The sequence below is a fragment of the Zophobas morio genome, unplaced genomic scaffold (genome assembly GCF_036711695.1).
Source record: "Zophobas morio isolate AGI-343-1 ecotype UQ-CSIRO unplaced genomic scaffold, CSIRO_AGI_Zmor_V1 ptg000028l, whole genome shotgun sequence".
Taxonomy (NCBI): Eukaryota; Metazoa; Arthropoda; class Insecta; order Coleoptera; family Tenebrionidae; genus Zophobas; species Zophobas morio.
The window spans coordinates 5,283,523-5,305,103 of NW_026972133.1; the positions used below are offsets into that span (position 1 = coordinate 5,283,523).

General features: G+C 37.8%; 2 protein-coding genes across 3 annotated transcripts in view; both read right to left on the reverse strand.

Annotated features, from left to right (window-relative positions):
- Positions 1–617: 617 nt before the first annotated feature.
- On the reverse strand, positions 618–4,304 carry LOC135137004 (uncharacterized). 2 transcript variants are annotated; one of them, XM_064066531.1, is made up of 5 exons: positions 4,202–4,304; positions 3,076–3,938; positions 2,719–3,028; positions 2,250–2,671; positions 618–2,203 (listed from the first exon to the last, which is right to left on the reverse strand). In XM_064066531.1, exons 2-5 carry the CDS (start codon positions 3,864–3,866, stop codon positions 727–729), a joined length of 3,000 nt encoding a protein of 999 aa, XP_063922601.1. In that variant the 5' UTR covers positions 3,867–3,938; positions 4,202–4,304; the 3' UTR covers positions 618–726. The 2 variants fall into 2 exon arrangements, with proteins under 2 accessions (XP_063922601.1, XP_063922600.1); XM_064066530.1 differs by having other exon boundaries at positions 3,076–3,973; positions 4,202–4,292.
- Positions 4,305–6,790: 2,486 nt separating this feature from the next.
- The window catches only part of LOC135136862 (uncharacterized), a 56,190-nt gene continuing 41,399 nt past the window's right edge, over positions 6,791–21,581 (reverse strand). Inside the window, exons 2-5 of the mRNA XM_064066314.1 lie at positions 9,576–10,382; positions 9,218–9,527; positions 8,749–9,170; positions 6,791–8,701 (exon numbers count right to left, since the gene is read on the reverse strand). Coding sequence (XP_063922384.1) covers positions 6,898–8,701; positions 8,749–9,170; positions 9,218–9,527; positions 9,576–10,366 — 3,327 coding nt within the window. The 5' untranslated portion in view covers positions 10,367–10,382 and the 3' untranslated portion in view covers positions 6,791–6,897. The remainder of the gene's footprint in view (positions 8,702–8,748; positions 9,171–9,217; positions 9,528–9,575; positions 10,383–21,581) is intronic.

Consider the following 21,581-nt stretch of genomic DNA (forward strand, 5'->3'; position numbering starts at 1 on the left):
AATATAAATAAGCGTGCTACGATTATGTTTCAAACGAGTTTTTACTTAACAAATTTTGTGTCTATCAAATTGGGTTGGTGCAATCTAATACTAATAATAACAGTGTTGTATCTCCAAATTTTCATCAGTTTTTTGGAGGCGACAAGTATATATATTTTGAATAAAAACTTATCACGCTTATCATAACTGTAAATCTGCAAGATTACAAAGCATTCGGTTTTGCATGTTTCAAATTAAATGTCAAAATGTTGTTTCCTAATTTTGATTTTTTTCCAAAAATCTGGACGTTTCGGGTAAAATCTCAATTCGGAGTCATAAACTACATGTGTAAGACTATGTTATTTGATACAATTTAAAACCCATTTACTATGTATAATTTTATAGTGACGTCATCACATTAGTGGTGGGGATGATTAGACAAATTTTGGTTAGCGTTGTACCATCTATATGATATACCTAATATAAATACAAAATTTGAGAACAATCGGCCCAGTACTTTCGGAAATTATCTGTCTCATAAAAATCAGGGACGGCAGACAGACGGACAGACGGACAAATTTGCATGTTTCTCTCATATTTGAAGCCTTATTTCAAAAACAAGCACGGAAAAAAATACGTTTAAGCTCAGTTATTATTTATTACTAATGCATTTTAAACTTCAGATCTAATCACGTAAAGTTTAAAAATCGCACTCGTTTTCACCAAATTCATCGATTTCCTGATCCTTTAGACTGAATTCTTCCGACTTCTAGACTTTCCTTTTTTGGAACTACGTCCTTTTCTAGATTGCGAATCATCCGATTCCTTACGTTCATCAACGAAACTAGATGTCCCGTGTTTCCTGTGACGGCTTTTGGAAGACGTAGTAGGACGATCATCCTCTGAATCGTAATTTATACTAGAAGATTTAGACCCTCTTCCGTTCCTAGATTGTCTAACCGTGTTTTTGCTAGAAGGACTCTCATCTGAACCGTAATTTTCACTTTCGCTTCTACGGCGATGAGTCCTAGATGAGTCTTTGTGTGATCTATGTTTCGACTTCTTTTCAATTCTTGTATCGTAGTCCTCTTCTGCATCTCCCGAACCACGAGAAGACTTATGTTTTGTACGACTGGACTTCTTATAGTCTCTTCGGTTCCTAGACATTTCAACGCTACCTCCGCTGTCAACCGATCTATCTGAAGGACAACTTTCAAAGTCGGATTTGTTTTCGTTCCTAGAACGGCTACTTTTGTCAACGTAGTTCTTTCTGGACGATTTTCCAGGAACAAGGTGATCGGAATAATAATCGCTTCTATGGTGACGATGCCTAGGCGAGTCTTCTACATTATGGTGTGTTCTATGCCTTGATTGTTTCTCAGGTCTATCTCTAGATCGACTGACGCTTCTTCTGCTGCTAAAAGATGTAATGGAATGACCACCATCTGAATCATAGCTTTCGCTACCGCGACGGTAACGTCTAGGTGAATTGTCCATTCTATGGTGGCTTCTGTGTGATTGACGAGGAGAAATATTTTCGGGATTTTCACGCACTTGGTGGTGTTGACGATAGTTGACATACCTACGTGAGTCATGTTGTGACATTGAGTTTATTCTTCGTAATGTTGCAGGCTCACGATCGAAATTTCTAGAGTGTTGGGTTGTAGGTCTGGTCCCACTGTATTCTATGTCATATCCTCGTGAATGGTCAAAACGATTCTGCGAAGATGATCGTCGTGCGTTTTGCATAGAATTAGGCTCTTGATGATTTTCGAAGCCTTTGGGATTTCTTGATGAATCACCAGAACGTCGAAAATTCGTGGTGGGTGTCGCCGATCGATCGTCTTCTAAATCGTCAGATTTGAAAGTGTATATTACCGAATAGGAAGGTACGTAAAGACTCTCATTTTCTTCTTCGGCGATTTTCTTGTCCAAGACGATTTCTTGCGCGACTTTGCAACTGAAATTCTTCTGCGTTTCCTTCTGACGACAAGTGCTTGATTTTTCTATGAGTTCTTGTATGGTCTTCCCCATGTGTTTCAAAGTGTAGAGCTCCGAGATACTATCTTTGATTCCTTGAAGCCTCAAATCGTTACTTGTTTCTCCCGCTTGGACATTTTTCGCACCATCTTGGAAAATTTTTTGCAGGTGTTGGTGCCGGGTGAGGAGTTTCTCGAGCTTGGTGACGACATCCTGATCGGCGAACTTTCCCAAATACCTCTCACTGAAAAGATGTGTTAGTTTTAGTCAAAGAGAATGCGATGGTTTACTTTTTGAGGAGCTGCTCGATGTAGTCGCTGTAGGCGTCATTGAAGGGCGTCAGCGCGTGTTCTTGCAAGAAGTACGAAAACTTGGCGACGATTTTCGAAATGGTTTCGCTTTCTGCTTCCAGTTCTGTCATGCGTGTGTTGATATCTTTCATTAGTTTTTGTATTTGAACGCGAGCATCTTGCTTGGTTTGGATTTGGTTTTTCACGTGTTGGTCTTCTTGCTGGGTTTGGACTTTCTCGGTTTCTTTGTAGATGTGCATGTGGAGTTTCCAGTGACAGCCGCACTGCTGGCACGTTTCTTGTCCCGCCATGGCGTCACACTTGATTAGTCCTGGATCTCCGATCATTTCTCTAGGAATCCCATTTAGTAAACAAGGGTTATGGCATCTTTGTTTGTAGTGCCACTGGGTGATTTGCTTGACCTTAAACAACAAGAAAGTAGAAATTTTTAACAAAGTGGACGTGTCACCTTCACGACGTCTGCACATTTAGCGTCCGTACAAACAGTCACAGGTTGAGTCAGATTTTTCACTTTTAGATCAACGCAGGGTATGTGCAGCTGCTTTTTCAGTTGTTCAAGAGTCTGGTCGTCTTCACTCAGACTTTTTTTGTGCCTGTCAAGTATTCTAATATTGTCTTGTAAAAGTGCTGACACTTCAGCAATAGGAGTCGTGAGTTGTTCTACGAGAAACCTGACTTCGTTGATACTGATTGTGTTTTCGACTTCGTGTGGGTTCAACGCCGCGTTCTCGATATCTCCAATAATGTACGCCAACAGACTACAAAACCAGAATTTGATAGAAGAAATTGACAGTTGCGTACTTACCGGTGAATTTCCTTCGACGAAACCTCCCAGCTGTAAACAAACCCGTCCAACTCATGTTTGCTGTATTTTTTCCCCTCCTGAATCGCCAACAAGGCCTTAAAAGCCTCGTTGTCCAAAGCAAAAATGTTGCTGTCGCTCAAAGGAATACTCACGTGTGGGGGTCTCGACTGTATATCGTTAACCAGTGGCATTAAACAATTCGTCTTAGTCTCTCCAGCTGTATAACCCGCCGCCTTACTATAAGTAGTAATAAAAATAATATTCCGACTGGCGCTCTTATCCAATCGTGTCAAAATCTGCTTCAGACAATACTCCACGAACTTAGTAAATCTCGTCTGATTCGACTTCAAAACAAAGCAAATCGCGTGGAGTTTCTTCAGCGTGGCCAAGTACGCCAGGATGTTGTCCAGATTGACGTTGTCCTGATCGGTTCCTCTGGGATCTCCAACCCCCGGCGTGTCAATCAAGCGCAACTTGAAAGTTTGGCTGCCGAGTTTGATCGGGAATAGGTAAAGCTTGACGTGCTGAGTGGCGGATTTGCCGTCTTCGAGGAGCTCGTTGTCGTCAACGTTCCCGAAAACTTTGCTGACGTCGGCCACGTTCAAACACATCGGGATTAAAATGTCGATGTTCCCTTTTTGGGCTTCTTTGAAGTCGGGGTAGTTCAAGTAGTTCGAAATGGAGTTGATCAGGGTGGATTTTCCGACCCCGGTTTCGCCCAAGAGGAGGAGGTTGATGTCGTCGGATGTGGCCTGAGAGTCTTTGAATAAATTTGCCAGGGAGCTGTACATTTTGGAGTTTTGGAGCGACCGAGGCTCTTCAGAAGATCAAGGTATTTGAACTTATTTTTGGGGGTGGTTCTACTATAATTAAATCGTTTGTAAAATTTGGTGAAAAACTAAAATAAAAAAGAAAATATTGGCATTACTGTTAGCGACTGATAAGATGAATCTAGACTGATAAGCGATAGTTAGAGTAGTCAGTTACAAAATGAAAAAAATTTGCACTAAAGTAAAACTAGATTCAAAAATAAATAACTGTATTTATGTTCTTGTAATGACGAAATTTTTGAATTCAGTATCAGTCTTCCAAAGAATTTCAAAAAAATTGAAAAACGTTTGCTTACCTGTGCTTTTAATGATAACACAAGTAAAACTGCGTTAATCAAAATGGTGAAAAACCGTTCTAGATGTTCTACATGCCTGCGATATGGTTATCAGTTTTTAATTCTTTATCAGTTGATTGCACTGTCAAAAAAAATACAAGAATGCTCGTTGCATAATGGATTAAATATTAGCAACCAGCTGTCAAAAACCAAAATTGCGTTTTCGGGCTGCAATTTGGCAACTGTGAAATAAAATATATTTTGGTGCAAAAAATTCGGGGGCTACTTGAGAGAGATAGACAATTATGGAGATAAACACTACACCTTTATCAAGTTGATCAACAATTCAGATAACTATAAATAAAATTTCATCCTTCCTTAATACTTATTAATTTCGAATATCGTAAAAACCCAATTTTATCGCATTATAGCAAAATGAGCTTAGTTGACGTCGTGCAAAATTAAGAGTACCACTTGTCTATAAAGAAAACAATGAAAACAAACTTTGTGTAAAAATGCTCTATCAATTCACGATGTTATCGTGTACTTTACGAACAAAGGCAAAATATCGATTTTATCTACCAAGAAATTTGTCTAAAGTTATTTGTTATGTTATCATGTACTTGTAGAAATAAGCCCAAAAATTGCTCTAAAGTTATGTATTAGCTTGAAGTACAGGTGAATAAATACAGACTCATTATATTCTGCACAATTTAAACAGGATTTATTCCGCAAAATTTTGAGATGACGTCATAAATTTTTTGGCGGGGACAGGTAAATAGTTATTTCATACTAAGTATTTAAAACCCACAAAGTTTATGTAGTGGAATTCGAAAATAGAGAAAAAAAATAAATGTAAAAAAAGCGATGATCTGACGAAAACGGAAAAAAAAATCATTTTAAAATAAAAGAAGAGACAACAAAAAAGGGAAAATTGTTAGAATGGGATATAAAAAGTCAACTGTAGATGGCAGAAATTTTGAATGGAATGAAGAAAAGGGCAGACTCAAGATGGTAGAAAATTTTTAGTAAAGAGTCAAAAGAAAAGAGAGAAAAGGAGGAAAAATGGAAGGAAACAAGGCAAAGGAAAAGGAATAAAGGATACAGATAGGGACATTGGAAAAAGGGAACTGGTACAAAATTAGGAGAAAAAGAGGTGAAGGTACCGTTTTGGAATGTCCAAGGGTTGCGAAAAAAGGATAAGGAGTTCTGGGACTACGTGGGAAAATTTGATGTGGTGGGACTAGTAGAGACATGGGTACAAAGAGAAAACTGGGAGAAATTTGAAGGGACACTACCACAAGAATACGTGTGGGAGTGTCAAAGGGTGACAAAGGAAAAGAAAAAGGGGAGAGCAAGCGGAGGAATAGTAATCGGAATTCGAAAAGAAATGTAAAAATTGGAAAAGGGAAGTAATAATAAAAACGGACTAATGAAGAAAGTAATACAGCTGGATAACAATCGATGAGAAATAATAACCATTTATAGCAAAAAAATTAAGAAAACCAAGATAAATATAGAAAAACAAACAAAAGAAAAAGGAGATAATAAAATACCTATAGGAGGGGAGCAAACAACAAAAAAGGAAAAATATTGTGGAAGATAATAGAAGAAGGAAGGAGATGAAGGAGAATGGACGTACGTAGGGGCTAGGGGAGAATCAATTATAGACTATGGGATTGTCAACGAAGAGGCGTGGGAAGAAATAGTGAGTTTCAAAGTGGGGGAAAGGGTAGAATGGGACCACATGCCACTAGAAATAAAAATCAAAGAAAAAGAGCAAAAGTACGAAAAACAAGAGAGAAGAAACCAAAGAAAAGAAACAGAAAAAGGGATATGGGGTGAAGAGGGAATTCAAAGGTACAGAAGTAGGCTAGAAAACAAGAAATTCGAAGTAAAAGAAGATATAGAAGCTATGATAGCAGAATATACATGTGGCAAGAAAGGAATAATGGATAGAACGAAGAATGTAGTGAGTTGAAGAGAAAAACAAGGGAAAAATTAAGAAAATGGAAGGATAACAGGGGAAGGAAAGAAGAGTACTTAAAAGCAAGAGGGAATTATAAGAGAAAATGTGAAGAAAGATAAAGAGAAAAACGAGGAGAAGAAGTGAAGATAATAAAGTCCCTGAAAACAGAAGAAGAAGTATGGAGATATATAAACAAGGAACGGAGAAGGAAGACAGAAGTCAGCAGGAAAATCAAAATACATGAATGGAAAAGACACTTTATGGAATTATTGGGAGGTTGTGAGGAAAAATGTTGCAAAATAAATTAAGGAATCACCACGACGGAAGACAGATTGAAAGACTGAAAGAGGAAAGGCACCAGGAAGGGATGGAATCCAGAACGAAGTGTGGATGTTAGGGACAGAAGGAGTGAAAGAAAGGACATCGGAAGTGGTAGATGGAGTTTGGAAGAGAAAAAGGTTTCCTCGGCAGTAGAGCTAAAAAAGTGATGTGGACAACTACCGAGGGATCACTGTGATGAAAAAAATCTGAATGTCTTAAGTTAAAAACTCAACACGGATTCATAAACCACAAGTGCAGGAATATCTTATTTTATAAAGTTTGGACATAGGTAGCCAAATTTTAGCAATAAAAAAACCGTCAAAGCTCAAGTGTATATTAAAATTTAAAACAAATCTACGTATCATTACAAAGCACATGTTAAGCTTACGATCTGAATAACTGACAGTTTAAAAATCATCCCTCGCTTTCAATCAGAATCTGTATAGCTTTCCTGATCAGTTAGACTCAGTTCTTCAGATGAATCAGAACTTGCACTGGAACTTGTCCGAAAATATTCTTCGCGCTCTTTTGGGTCCCGCCATGAAGTAGATTTTGATTCCCTTTGGTTTTTATATTTCCTGTCTCGAACTTCACAACTAGAAAATCTGGCCGAAAGTTCGACATCGGAATCATAACGGTCGTCATCAGAGTGAGGTTTCCTCTTAGGCTCTTTGTGACGTTTATCAATAGGGATAGATTTTTGTCGTAGTTTGGACTCGGCGTGTCCGCTTCTGGAAAATCTAGAAGAATTATCAACCGGAGCGCGAATTTTGTGGCCACGGCGACCAGTGTGACGATCATTCTCTAAATCGTAGTTTTTATTAGATTTGTCTCTTTGACGTTTACCCGACTTTTCTTGATGGTTAGAATGGTTACTTCGGGACGATTTTTTAGTATCCCGGTCATCTGAATCATAACTTTCGCTTCTGCGGCGGTGACGCCTAGGGGAATCTTTACTTTTATCGTGAGTTTTGAGTCTTGATTTTTTTTCACTTCTTTTATCGTAGTATTCTTCGACATGTCTTGGTCGACGATTTGACTTCGTATAACGATCGTCATCTGAATCAACGCGTTTATACGACTTAGTAGACTCTCTGGGGCTTTTAGATCGTTTAATGCTATTTCTTGTTTCAAACCGTCTAGCGGAATGACCACTATCTGAATCATGATTTTCAAAATCGTCCCTGGAATGTCTGCTTCTCTCAGTGTATTCTCTTCTAGACGAGTTTCTAAAATCGTCGCTTCTATGGGGTTGTCTTCTAGGCGAGTATTCCACTTTGTTGTGCTTGCTGGCTGATGTGTTGTAGTATTCTTCTGAAGAATTATTTTCGGGAAAGTGGTTTTTACGTCTGGTTGACGATCTTTCTTCTTTTTCTACGTGGCGTTGATGAGCATAATTGCGTCGGTCGTATTTTGCCACGGGAAAGTGGTTTTTACGTCTGGTTGACGATCTTTCTTCTTTTTCTACGTGGCGTTGTTGAGCATCATTGCGTCGGTCGTATTTTGCCATTGCTTCATTTCTGTGTGATTTTACAGGCTCGTAGTCATCTGAATCCCTAGAATATTGGGTTCGATATCTGAAATTGTCTCTTTGGGTGGAGGTATCTCGTGGTTGGTCGTAACGTCTGTCTGGAGATCTTCGTCTTGAGTGTTGTCTAGAATTAAATCCGTCATCATCTATGAAGGTTCTCGGCTTTGACGATTGTCTAGATGTGGAATGATCATAATTTGAAAAAAGTTCCATTGGTCTGTCGTCTTCTCGGTCGCTACCGTTATACTTGTATATTACTGCACTCTTAGGTTCGTACGAAACGTAGCTTTCTTTGCCCCAGTCTACGTCCACTTCATGTTCTTCTTCAGACGCTTTGGTCTGGCGTGGTTGTTCGTCGTCTTCGCTCTCTGTCAATTCACATCGTTCTCGTTCAGCTGCTGTCTTATCCAAATCGACTACTTCTCGCAACGTAACGCAACCGAAATTTTTTTGCGTTTCTTTGTTGCGACAAGCGTTGGATTTTTGTATCAGTTCTTGTATGGTTTTCCCCATGTGTTTCAATTTGTAGAGTTGCGCAATACTTTTCTGGATTCCTTTAAGGGATAAATCGCCGGGAGGTTGTCCTTGGGCATTCTTAGCGCTCTCGTGGAAGGTTGCTTGTAAATTATAGTATTGGTTGAGGAGGTTCTCGAGTTTCTCTATGACCTCTCGATCGGCGAACCTTCCTAGGTATTTTTCACTGAAAATAGTGCGTTAGTTTTGGTCAAAGTGCATCTGATCAATTACTTTTTGATAAGTTGCTCAATGTATTCACCGTAGGCGTCATTGAAGGGCGTCAGCGCGTGTTCCTGCAAGAACCACGAAAACTTGGCGACGATCCTCGAAATGGTTTCGCCCTCTTTTTCCAGTTCTCGCCTCCGCGTGTTTAAATCTTCGATTAGTTGATGCATATGGAATCGAGCGTCTTGTTTGTTTTTGATGACGCCTAACACGTTCTGGTCTTCTTTGCGGACTGAAACTTTGGTGGTTTCTTTGTAGATATGCATGTGGGCTTTCCAGGGGCATTCGCATCGTTGACAATTGGGTCTGCCTGCCATGGCCGTACAATACATCAGTTTGGGATCGCCGATCATTTCTTTAGGAACCCCGGTCAAGTAACAGGGATTGTGGCATCGTTGCTTGTAGTGCCACTGGGTCACGTTGTTGACCTTAAACAACAACAAAGTAGAAACTTTTACAACAGTCGAAGTTTTACCTTCACGATGTCTGCACATTTAGGGTCCGTGCAAACCGTTACCGGTTGAGTTAGTTCCTTGACTTCAAGATTAACGCAAGGTATGTGCATTTGCTGTTTGAGTTCTTCGAGAGTTTGGTCATCCTGTTGCATTTTTTTTTTATGAGCGTCGAGTACCCTGATGTTGTCTTGGATGAGTTCCGACACTTCCGCAATGGGAGTCGTGAGTTGTTCAATGTGAAACCGGACTTCGTTGATACTGATTGTGTTTTCGACGTCGTGGGGTTTCAAACCTGGACTAGACGTATCTCCAATAAGGTACCTCAATAATCTACAAAACAAGAATTTGGTTTGTGGAAAGAAGACATTGTTTAGTTACCGCTGAATTTCGTTCGACGACACCTGCCAGCTCGTCTCGAAACCTTTGACTTCGCGTTTGGTGTATCGTTTTCCATCTTGACTGGCCAACAAGGCTTTGAATGCTTCGTTGTCCAAACAGAAGACGTTGTTGTCGCTCAAAGGAATATTAGCATGTGGGGGTCTCGACATGATGTCTTTAACCAGTGGCGCCAAACAGTGACTCTTCGTCTCCCCAGCTGTATAACCCGCCGTTTTACTATAAGTCGTAATGAAAATGATGTTCTGACTGGCACTCTTGTCCAGGCGTGTTAATATCTGCTTAAGACAGTACTCCGCGAACTTGGTGAACCGCGTCTGATTGGACTTCAGAACGAAACAAATCCCGTGGAGTTTCTTCAGCGTGGCCAAGTACGCAAGGACGTTGTCCAGATTGATGTTATCTTGTTCCATTCCTCTGGGATCTCCCACTCCTGGTGTGTCGATCAGTCTCAGGTTGAAGGTCTTGTTGTCCATTTTAATCGGGAATATGTAGACTTTGACGTGCTGAGTTGCAGATTTGCCTTGGTCGTGGACTTCGTTCTCGTCTGCTGTGCCAAAAACTCTGCTGCTTTCGGCTACGTTTAAATACATGGGGATTAGTATGTCGATGTCCCGTTTTTGCGCTTCTTTGAAACTGGCATAATTGAAGTAGTTCGAAATGGCGTTGACCAGAGTTGACTTTCCGACTCCTGTTTCGCCCAAGAGGAGGAGATTAACGTCATTGTCTGCAGCGTCGGGGGATTTCAACCAATTCGTGACAAACTTGAACATTTTGGTAAGGGTTTCTCTGGAACGATTGAGATCTTTCAATAACAACCTTTAAAATAGTGGAACTGAATATTATCACTGAGATAAGATAATATTGGAAGTAGTCAGTTACAAATTTTACAAATTTATATACAAAGACAAACAGATAACTGAAAAGATAAGCTTTTCCATGAAATTTAATTTTCTGTCTTTCAAAATGGCGGAATAGCGGGTTTTAAGTGGACTATTATTTCATAAATAAATAAATAAATATACACCTAGTTTGACAACTGTTTTTCGTGTAAAGAATTGAGGTATTTGTTTATTAAGTTGATAATTTTTAGGTGAAACAATTTGTTCAGTTGAAGGAACATTTAATCAATTCAACGGTGTTATTTCACGCCCTGTATATACCTACGAATAAAAAAATTAAAGTCTTACCTGTGCCTCCAATGATAACACTATAAATCTACATTAATCAAGCCTGTGAACAAAGTTTCACATCGTTATATACTTGTGATATCGTTATCAGTTTTAAATTTTTTATCGTAAATTGTATTACAGGTACGTAGTTCTTGTCAACTTATATTGATAAAAATTGGCAACTGAATTTATTAAACGAATATTAGTGATTCTGTGCAGAATCAGAGTAAACGATAAATAAATGTATTTACCCCGAAAAGTTTCGCTTTATAATTAACACATTTACTCTTTATATAGTATATTAGCACAATATAATAATATAATCTTCCTAAGTTCTTTAATTTCTGAATACTTTAGACAGAAAAATGTATTAAGCACAAGTGGAACATCTAAGATTTGAAAGTTGAAAATCGGAAATTAGAAACTGAAAACTAGGAAATGAGAAACAGGAATTTGGAACATTGGAACTGGAGCTTACAATTGGATTACGAATTGAGAATTAAGAACAAATGGGAATTTGAAACCGGAGCTATGAAACTCGAAACTCGGAATTTGAACTCTTAACTCGGAGCTCGCTACTCGATACAGGAAACTTGAAACTGAAATTCGAAAATTGAAAATTCGAACCCGAGAACTTGAGACTCTGAGAATCAGAAATCTGAAACATAGTTGGGTCTTTTGAATCTTGGATTCTTGGAATCTGAGAATCTGAGAACACGAGAACCCGTGAACCTGAGAAACTGAGAAATTAAAAACCTGAGAATCTTAGAATCTGAAGTCTGAATTCTTGGACTGTTGGAAACTGCGAATCTGGGATTTTGGGAATTTGGGAATATGAGATCCTGAGAACTTGAGAACCTGAGAGACCGATAAACTGAGAACTTGAGAACCTGGAAATCGGATACTTGGATGCTTGGGTTTTATGGGAATCTTGAAATTTAGGAACCTGGGAATCTGAGAATCTGAAAATCTGGGACTCTGTGAGTCTGAGAACCTGATAATCTGAGAACTTGAAAACCTGAGAATCCTAGAATTTAAAGTTTGAATTTTGAATTGATGGATACTTGTACACTTGGATTCTTGGACTCCTGGATTTTTGGATCCTTGCAAACTGGGAATCTGAGAATTTGGGAATATGGGAACTTGAGAAACCGAGAAACCGAGAACTCGCGAACCTGGAAATCTTGGATTCTTGGATTATGGGAACATATGAATATGAAAATCTGGGAATCTGCGAATGTGAGAATCGGATAATATAAAAATCTGAAATGTGAAATCTTGGATTTTTGGATTCTTAGAATTTGGCAAGGTGGTAATCTGGGAATGTAAAAATCTGGGAAACTGAGAAGTTGACAACCTGAAAACCTAAGGACCTGAGGACCTGAGAACATGTGAATCTGACAACCTGAGAATCTGAAAATCTGGGAGTCTGTGAGTCTGAGAATCTGAGGGTTTGGAAGTTTGAGAATTTGTGAATTTGAGGATCTGAGAACTTGTGAAACTGAGACGAATCTTACAACCCGTGAATCTTAGAATCTAGAGCCTGAAATCTTGGATTGTTAGATTTTTGTATACTTGGATTTTCGGATTTTTGGAAACTGGGAATCTGGAAATATGAGAATCTGAGAACCTGAGGGACTGAGAAACCGCGAATTCAAGAACCTGTAAATCTTGGATACTTGGATTCTTGGATTATGGGAATCTAGCAATCTGGGAATCTGCGAATGTGGGAATCTGAGAATCTGGAAATCTGAAATGTGAAATCTGGGATTCTTGTAATCTGGGAATTTAAGAAGCTAAATTCTGAAATCTTGGATTCTTAAATTTTTAGATTCTTGAAATCTGGGAATCTGGAAATCTAGGAATTTGGGATCTAAAAATCTGGGAATCTGAGAAGTTGAGAACCTTAGAACTTAAAGACATGAAGATCTGAGAACATTTGGACGTAATTACCTGAGAATCTGGGGGTCTGTGAGCCTGAGAATTTGGGGGTTTGGAAGTCTGAGAATTTGGAAATTTGGTGATCGGAGAACCTGAGAAGCTGAGAAACTGACAAACTGAGAAGCTGAAAATCATAGAACACAATAACCTGAGAATCTTAGAATCTAATTTTGGATTGTTGAATTCTTGTATACTTGGATTCCTGGATTCTGAATCCTTGGATACTGGGAATCTGGGAATCTGGGAATATGAGAATCTGAGAACCTGAGAAACTGAGAACTCGAGAACCTGGGAATCTTGGATACTTGGATTCTTGAAGTTTTGAATTATGGGAATCTAGAAATCGGGGAATCTGGGAATCTGCAAATGTGCGAATCTTGGATTCTTGAATTCTTAGAATCTGATAATATGAAAATCTGAGAATCCAGAAATCCGGGATTTTGAGAATCTAAGGACCTAAGGATATGAGGAACTGAGAACATGTGAACCTAACGACTTCAGGATCTAAGAATCTAACAATCTGGGAGTATGTAAGTCTAAAAATTTGGAAATTTGGTGATCGGAAACATACGAATTTGTGAAACTGCGAAAATGAAAATCATAGAACATGATAACCTGAGAAACTTTGAATCTAAAGTCTCTGAAATTTTGGATTGTTGAAGTCCTTTATACTTGGATTTCTGGATTCTAGATTTTTGTATACTGGGAATCTGGTAATCTGGGAATCTGGGAATATGAGAATATGAGAATCTGAAATATGAAATCTTAGATTCTTGGATTCTTAGAATCTGATAATTTGAGAATCTGAGAATCTGTGAGTCTGAGAATTTGGGGATCTGAGTACCTAAGAAGCTGAGAAACTGGGAAGATAAGAATCTTAGAACCTGAAAATATGTGAACCTGAGCATCTGAACAGATGATAATCTATGCACCTGCAAATGTGAGAATGTGAGAACCTGAGAATTTGAGAACATGTGAACCTGAAAACCTCAAAATATGATGATGTGAGGACCTGAAAATCTGAGAATCTGGAAATCTAAAAAAAAAAAACAAAATTCGTAGACAACAGTGTTTATATATACCTATATACTTCAAATATTTAATACAATTTGGAAAAAGTAATATTTACATGGTCTGTGCAACAGTAGTAATGAATTTTTAAGTTTACGATCCAAGATCTCAATACGAAACGTTTTCAAAATCACTTCCACATCCGGTACCTTAATAGGATTCGGAATCACTCTCGCTGTTTTCTGAATTTTTTGCGTCAACTGTATGGGTCTCAGATGAAGAAGAACTATCAGACGAAGTGCTTGTAGAAGACACTTCGGACCTTTTCGCATTTTGCGATGAACCAGACGTCGATTCTTTCTGTTTTTCAGGCTTAGTATCCCACAGTTCATCGCTGCTACTAGAATCAGACATTTCCTCAGATTTAGGGTTCTTCCGACTTTCGAACTCTCTCTCTTTGATACCAAGCGCTTTTCTGGAGGGTTTAGTATCATACGGATCACATTCGTAAGATTTATCAACTGGACCAGATTTTCTTGGGGTTTTAGAATCTGTGATTTTGTTTCTGGAAGATTTTTTATTGCGAGTTTCGGCTTTGGATACATTGCGTCCAGTTTTGGAAGACTGGGTGGGACGGTCAACATCTGAATCATGGTTTTTATTAGCAGATTTAGATTTTTTTGGGTTCTTGGATTGCTTGACAGGGTTTTTTGTCGAATGGTCATCATTTGAGTGGTGTTTTGCAGAACTCGATTTATCTTTACTTTTAGTAGTATGACCCTTTCGAGACGATTTTCTGTGGTCATGATCGTCTGAATCATAGCTTTCGCTTCTATAGCGACGCTGCCTAGATGAGTTTTCCAACTTTCTGTCTGTTTTGTTTCTCGATTTTGTCCCAGTTGTTGTGTCGTCGTATTCTACATCTCTTGCTTGACGAGAGGAGTTATTTTTGGCACGATTTGTCTTCTTAGGACGATCATCATCTGAATCATTGATTTTGTAAGATTTAGATCCTGTTTGCTTACATGATTCGACACTGTTTTCGCTCTCAAGTGATCCATCGGATTGATTATCATGTGAATCATCACTTTCGGTATCAGATTTAACGTCAACCTTTCTGGATGATTGTCTTAAATCTCGGTCATCGGAATCATAGTCGCTATCACGGCGACGGCGTCTAGGTGACGGGTCCACTTTATGGTGTTAGCTATGTGATGTTTTCTCAGATTTTCTATGGTGGTCTTCTAACTACACTACGTGATCACGAGAAGGATTGCTTTTGGGAAGATTCTTATCGCGTTTGGATGAAGATGCTTTTGCGCCAGACTCACTTCTACGCTGTTTTACAGCACCATGACCATCTGCATCCCTAGAATGTTGGTGCAAATGTCTGCGTCCGACATCTTCTTCGTACGTGTATTCCCTCCATCTCTCCGGAGATATTCGTCTTGAGTGATGATTGTTTCTGGAGGTTCTCGACTCTCTGGGTCTAGGTTAGTCGTAATCGCTACCGCTGGTTCTGTTTAGGTCATAGTCATCTCTGCTGTATTCCACTTTTTGGTGTTGTTCTTCTTCGACGGTTTCCTTGTCCAAGTTGATTTTTTGCCCGGTTTCTTTGTTGCGACAACTGACCGATTTGTGTATCAGTTCTTGTATGGTTGGTCCCATGTGTTTCAGATTATAGAGTTTTGAGATGCTCTTCTGGATTCCTTCAGGAGTCAGATTTTTGCTTACAGCCCCCGTTTGGAATTTTTTCTCGCTTTCTTGGAAGGATTCTTGCATGTGTTGGTGTCGGTTGAGGAGTTTCTCGAGTTTTGCGATGACTTGCTGATCAGCGAACTTTCCTAGACGCTTTTCGCTGTGTTAGTTTTGATCAAAATGTATGTTATAGTTTACTTTTCGATAAGCTGCTGAATGTACTCTTTGTACGCGTCATTGAAGGACGTCAGTGCGTGTTCCTGCAAGAAGTACGAAAACTGGGCGACGATTTTAGAAATGGTTTCGCTTTCTTCTTTCAGTTCTGCCTCCCGTTGATTTAATTCTTTCATCAGTTTCTTTATTTCAGCCTGAGCATCTTTTTTGCTCTTTATTGCGTTTTTCACGTATTGGTCTTCTTTCTTACCGTCGACTTTCTTGGTTTCTTTGTAGATGTGCAAGTGAACTCTGTAGTCACAGCTATACTCTTTGCATGTGCCTTTCTCCATTGCGGCACATCTACTGATTTTCGGATCGCCGATCATTTCTTTGGGAACTCCAGTCAGTCTACAAGGGTTGTGACATATCTGTTTGTAATCCAACTGCCTGACGTTATTGACCTAAACAACATGAAAGTAGAAACCTTTCCAAAAGTCAACGTCTCACCTTTGCAACGTCCGCACACTTCATACAAACGGTTACAGGTTGATTAAGTTCTTTTGCTTCAAATTCAATGTAGGGTATGTGCAGTTGCTTTTTCAATTCTTCAAGACTTTGGTCCTCCAAAGTCAGTTTTTCCTTGTGTCTGTCAACTAATCTGAGATTGTCTTGTATAAGTTCTTACACTTCAGCAATAGGAGTTGTGAGTTGTTCAACGAGAAATCTGACTTTGTTGATACTGATTGTATTTTCAACGTCATGTGGTTTCAAAGCTGCATAATGTATTGTAACAAACTACAAAATAAGAATATTTACTGTGATAAGAGAGAGTGTGTAGTTACCGTCGAATTTTCTTTGACGACTTTTCCCAGCTATGCTTCATACTATTTATTTTGTGTTTGTCATAATCTAGGCCCTTCTGGATACCCAACAAGGCACTGAATCCTTCATTCTCCACAGGAAAAATGTTCTCATCGCTTAAAGGAATTTTCACATGTGGAGGTCTTGACATTATGCTTCTAACTAGTGGCAACAGACAGTGTTTTTTACAACTTTCAGCAGTGTAGTCAGACGTTTTGCTATAAGTAGTAATAAAAATTGGTCTAAAGAGTTTAGACAGTACTTCCCTCGCTGTCGGAAACTTGACGACTGCATGCCTATTGTGTTTTTTTTTCTCATTACATTTTTGTAGTGGGAATTTAAAAAAAAAATGTGATGACGTCATCAACATTTTTGCAAGGACACGTATATCAGTTGGGATAGATGTAGTGTAATACTAAGAATAAAATTATTGTATTCCCAAATTTTCGGGAAAATGAATTGGGTCGTTTTGAATATTGATTTCTTATAATCAATAAAATAACGAAACAATTTACTCAGGTATACGGCGCCGGTGTGTAATATCTAGAGAGCGGATTTCTGTCGGGCTAGGCAAGGCCAAACTCGGTACGGCTCGTGCGGGATGCGAATTCATTGCGGTTGCGGACTGCACTTCGTTTATTTGAGATTAGAATAACGCTATTTCGTTGCAATCTGCTGTTAATTCCCGTTCTCATTTACTTAGTCGTTTGATTAATAAATCGTTAATTATATTTATGGAATTAGTACCGATTAAACGTGACGTAGCCCGACAAAAATCCGCTGTCTGGTAATATGAAAGGCAACTGAAAATCGTTTATGTATAAACATTCTTAATTTAAGATGACAAGCGTAACAGCATACGTGAGAGTCAAACAGAGAAACTGTAAACAAAACGACCATCGGTTTTATTGCTTCGACTTCCGCTTATTATATAAAACATTGGGTTTTATTTTAATTCTTGACGGTGAAATTCACAATTGGTTGATTATAAACATGTCTATTTCACATTCGCGGAACCAAGTGAGCGCATAAAACAAATGCAGGTCTGTAATGTTTAAGTCGATGTAACTAAGCGTGCTACCCTTATGTTTCAACCGAGTTTTTCCTTTAACAAATTTTGTGTCTACCAAATTGGGTTGGTTGGGGTGTAATACTAATAATAAGTGTTGCCTTTAATTTAATCAATAAAATAAATTGACTTGATTAATTTTTTTGAACCACCTCTTAAGAAAATCTAAAAAATATGAATGGAATGATAAATCACAAGTACAAACTCATCATATTTTTTGCATTTTAGATAGGATTTATTCAGCAAAATTTAAGGGTGACGTCATCAATTTTTTTAGGAGGGATGAACAAATACATTTTGAACAAAAGTTTACCATGCTTATAATAACTTTAAAATATTCCCAAGATTTCAAAGCATTCGGTTTTGTAATTCCTGATTAAATCGATAAAATAAATTCACACCTTCATTAATTTTTTTGAGTCACCCTGCATATGCAAATCCAAAAATATGAATGGAATGATAAATCACAAGTACAGACTCATCATATTTTGTACATTTTAGATACGATTTATTCGGCAAACTTTTGAGCTGACGTCATCAGTTTTTTGTAGAAGATAACCAAATATATTTTGACTAAAAATTTATTATGCTCTTTATAACCTTAAAACATCTGCAAGATTTCAAAGCATTCGGTTTTGTAGTTCCTGATTAAATCAATAAAATAAATTTACGCATTCATTAATTTTTTCGAGTCACCCTGTATATGCAAATCGAAAAAATTTGAATGGGATGATAAATCACAAGAAGAGACTCACCATATTTTATACATTTTAGATAGGATTTATTCAGCAAAATTTTGTGGTGACGTCATACATTTTTTAGGGGGGACGACCAAATACATTTTGATCAAAAATTTACCATGCTTATGATAATTTTAAAATATCTTCAAGATTTCGAAGCATTCGGTTTTGTAGTTCCTGAGTAAATCAGTAAAATAAATTTACGCTTTCATTTATTTTCTTGAATCACCCTGTATATGCAAATCCAAAAAATATGAATGGAGTGATAGATCACAAGTACAGACTGATCATATTTTGTACATTTTAGATATGATTTATTCGGCAAATTTTCGAGCTGACGTCATCAAGTTTTTGGAGGGGATAAGCAAATATATTTTGACTAAACATTTATTATGCTTTTTATAACCTTAAAACATCTGCAAGATGTCAGAGCATTCCGTTTTGTAGTTCCTGATTAAATCAATAAAATATATTTACGCATTCATTAATTTTTTTGAGTCACTCTGTATATGCAAATCCAAAAAATATGAATGGAGTGATAAATGACAAGTACAGACTCATCATATTTTTACAGTTTAGATAGGATTTATTCGGCAAACTTTCGAGCTGTCGTCATCAATTTTTTGGCGGGGATAAGCAAATATATTTTGACTAAACATTTATTATGCTCTTTATAACCTTAAAACATCTGCAAGATTTCAAAACATTCGGTTTTGTAGTTTCTGAGTAAATCAGTAAAATAAATTTACGCATTCATTAATTTTTTTGAGTCACCCTGTATATGCAAATCCAAAAAATATGAATGGAGTGATATATCACAAGTACAGACTCATCATATTTTGTACATTTTAGATATGATTTATTCCACAAACTTTTGAGCTGACGTCATCAAGTTTTTGGAGGGGATAAGCAAATATTTTTTGACTAAAGATTTATGATGCTCTTTATAGTCTTAAAACATCTGCAACATTTCAAAGCATTCTGGTTAGCAGATTAGAAATTAAATTTCAAAATGTTGTTTTATGATTTTGATTTTTTTTTTCAAAAATCTGGACGTTTCAGGTGAAAAGTCGATTCAGAGTTGTAAACTACATGTGTAGGACTATGTTATTTTATACAATTGAAAACCCATTTACTATGTACAATTTTGAAGTGACGTCATCGCAGTAGTGGTGGGGATGATTAGACAAATTTTGGTTAGCGTTTTACCATCTACATGATATTCTTAATATAAGTACAAAATTTCACAACAATCGGTCGAGTACTTTCGGAGATTATCTGTCTAATAAAAATCCGGGACGGCAGACGGACAGACGGACAGACGGACAGACGGACAGACGGACAGACGGACGGACAGACGGACAGACGGACAGACAGACGGAAATGGGAGACCTATTTCTTCGTCTTCTAGGGGTCATGAAAGATCGAGAAAACGTAAAAGTAGAGAGTCGGCCGACGGACTCGATTACAATACTTCCTTTGCTTACGCTCGGGAAGTAAAAATGATATTCTGACTGGCACTTTTATCCAGTCGTGTCAACATCTGCTTAAGACAGTACTCCATGAAATCTCATTTCCAGGTTCGTGGACTTCGTTGTCGTCTGGTTTGCCAAAAACTTTGCTCTTCTCCGCAATGTTTAAACACATGGGGATTAAAAGCTCGATCTTCCCGTTTTGCGCTTTTGCGAAATTGGAATAGATGAAGTAGTTCGATATGGAGTTTATCAAAGTCGACTTTCCGACTCCTGTTTCGCCTAACAGGAGGAGGTTTATATACGTTGGGTGTGGTCTGAGGGTCTGAGATGAGTGCCCGGATAAAACTCCACATTTTGGTGTTTTCACCAGCGGTTTGTCTGGAATCATATAAATGGTTTTTCACAGGTTGATTTAAAATTACAGTCACAAAATTTATTGAGAAGCTGATTAGATAAATGAAAAGATAAATAAATTCAGGCCTCTATTTTTACAAATGAAGGAATAAAACTTAGTTTTTTTTTTAAATATAGCAACTAAATTTTTTTTGAAGGCATAAAATCGTTCTTTGTGTAAAGAACTTAGATATGTAAGAGTAAGCAAGTGTTTTATTGAAAATACAATGCGGATATTAGTTTTTAATTGAAACACGCCATTTAGCTGAAGAGTAACTGCAGTTGTGTTTATTGTCAGCTTTGCAATGAATTAAAAAAATATATGAAATTATTTGTCTTACCTGTGTCTTTAGTGACTACAAAGGAGACTGCGATAATAAATCGACCTAAGTTCTACATGTTTGAGATATGGTTATCAGTTTTAACTCCACATTGATTTTTAGTTCCCACTTTCGAAAAAGTAGTGTAAGTGGGTGACAAAATTGGAATTGCGTAGGGGTAATGAAATGTCGAAAAAACGTAAAAGTAGAGAGTCGGCCGACGGACTCTACTTCCTTTGCTTACGCCACAAGACAAGATTTAACAGGTTTTAGAAAAGTTTGCTGCACTGGCTACAGTTTTAGAAACGTATGGCCTAGATGACAATTTGGAAGCAAAAATCGTCTAAGTGAGTCTCTTTTTACTTCCCGAGCGTAAGCAGAGGAAGTATTGCAATCGAGTTCGTCGGCCGTCTCTCTACGTTGGCATTTTCTCGAACTATCATGACCATTAGAGGACGAAGAAATAGGTCCCCCGTTTCCGTCTGTCGGTCTGTCCGTCTATCTGTCCGTCTGTCTGCCGTCACGGATTTTTATTAGACAGATCATCTCCGAAATTACTGGGCCGATTGTTGTCAAATTTTGTATTTATACTAGGTATATTATGTAGATGGTAAAACGTTAACCAAAATTTGTCTAATCATTCCCATCACTAATGTGATGACGTCACTTCAAAATTGTACATACTAAATGGCTTTTAAATTGTAGCAAATAATAGTCTTACACCTGTAGTTTATGAAAAACAGTAAGTAGTTTTATTGCATTGGAATCATTAATAGAAAATAACGTAAACTCACGAACTGGGTTTTTTATCCCGCTCTACCAACCCCTTAGAACACCTCAGTCGTGACAATAGACTTACACATGTATTTTATGACACCGAATTGAGATTTTACCCGAAACGTCCAGATTTTTGGAAAAAAAAATCAAACTTAAGAAACAACATTTTGACATTTAATTTGGAATCTGCAAAATCGAATGCTATGAATTCGTGCAGATGGTTTACAGTTATGATAACCATGATAAGTTTTTATTCAAAATAAATTTATTTGTCTCCTCCAAAAAATTGATGACGTCACCTCAAAAGTTTGCCGAATAAATCCTATCTAAAATGTAGAAAATATGATGAGTTTGTACTTCTAATTTATCACTCCA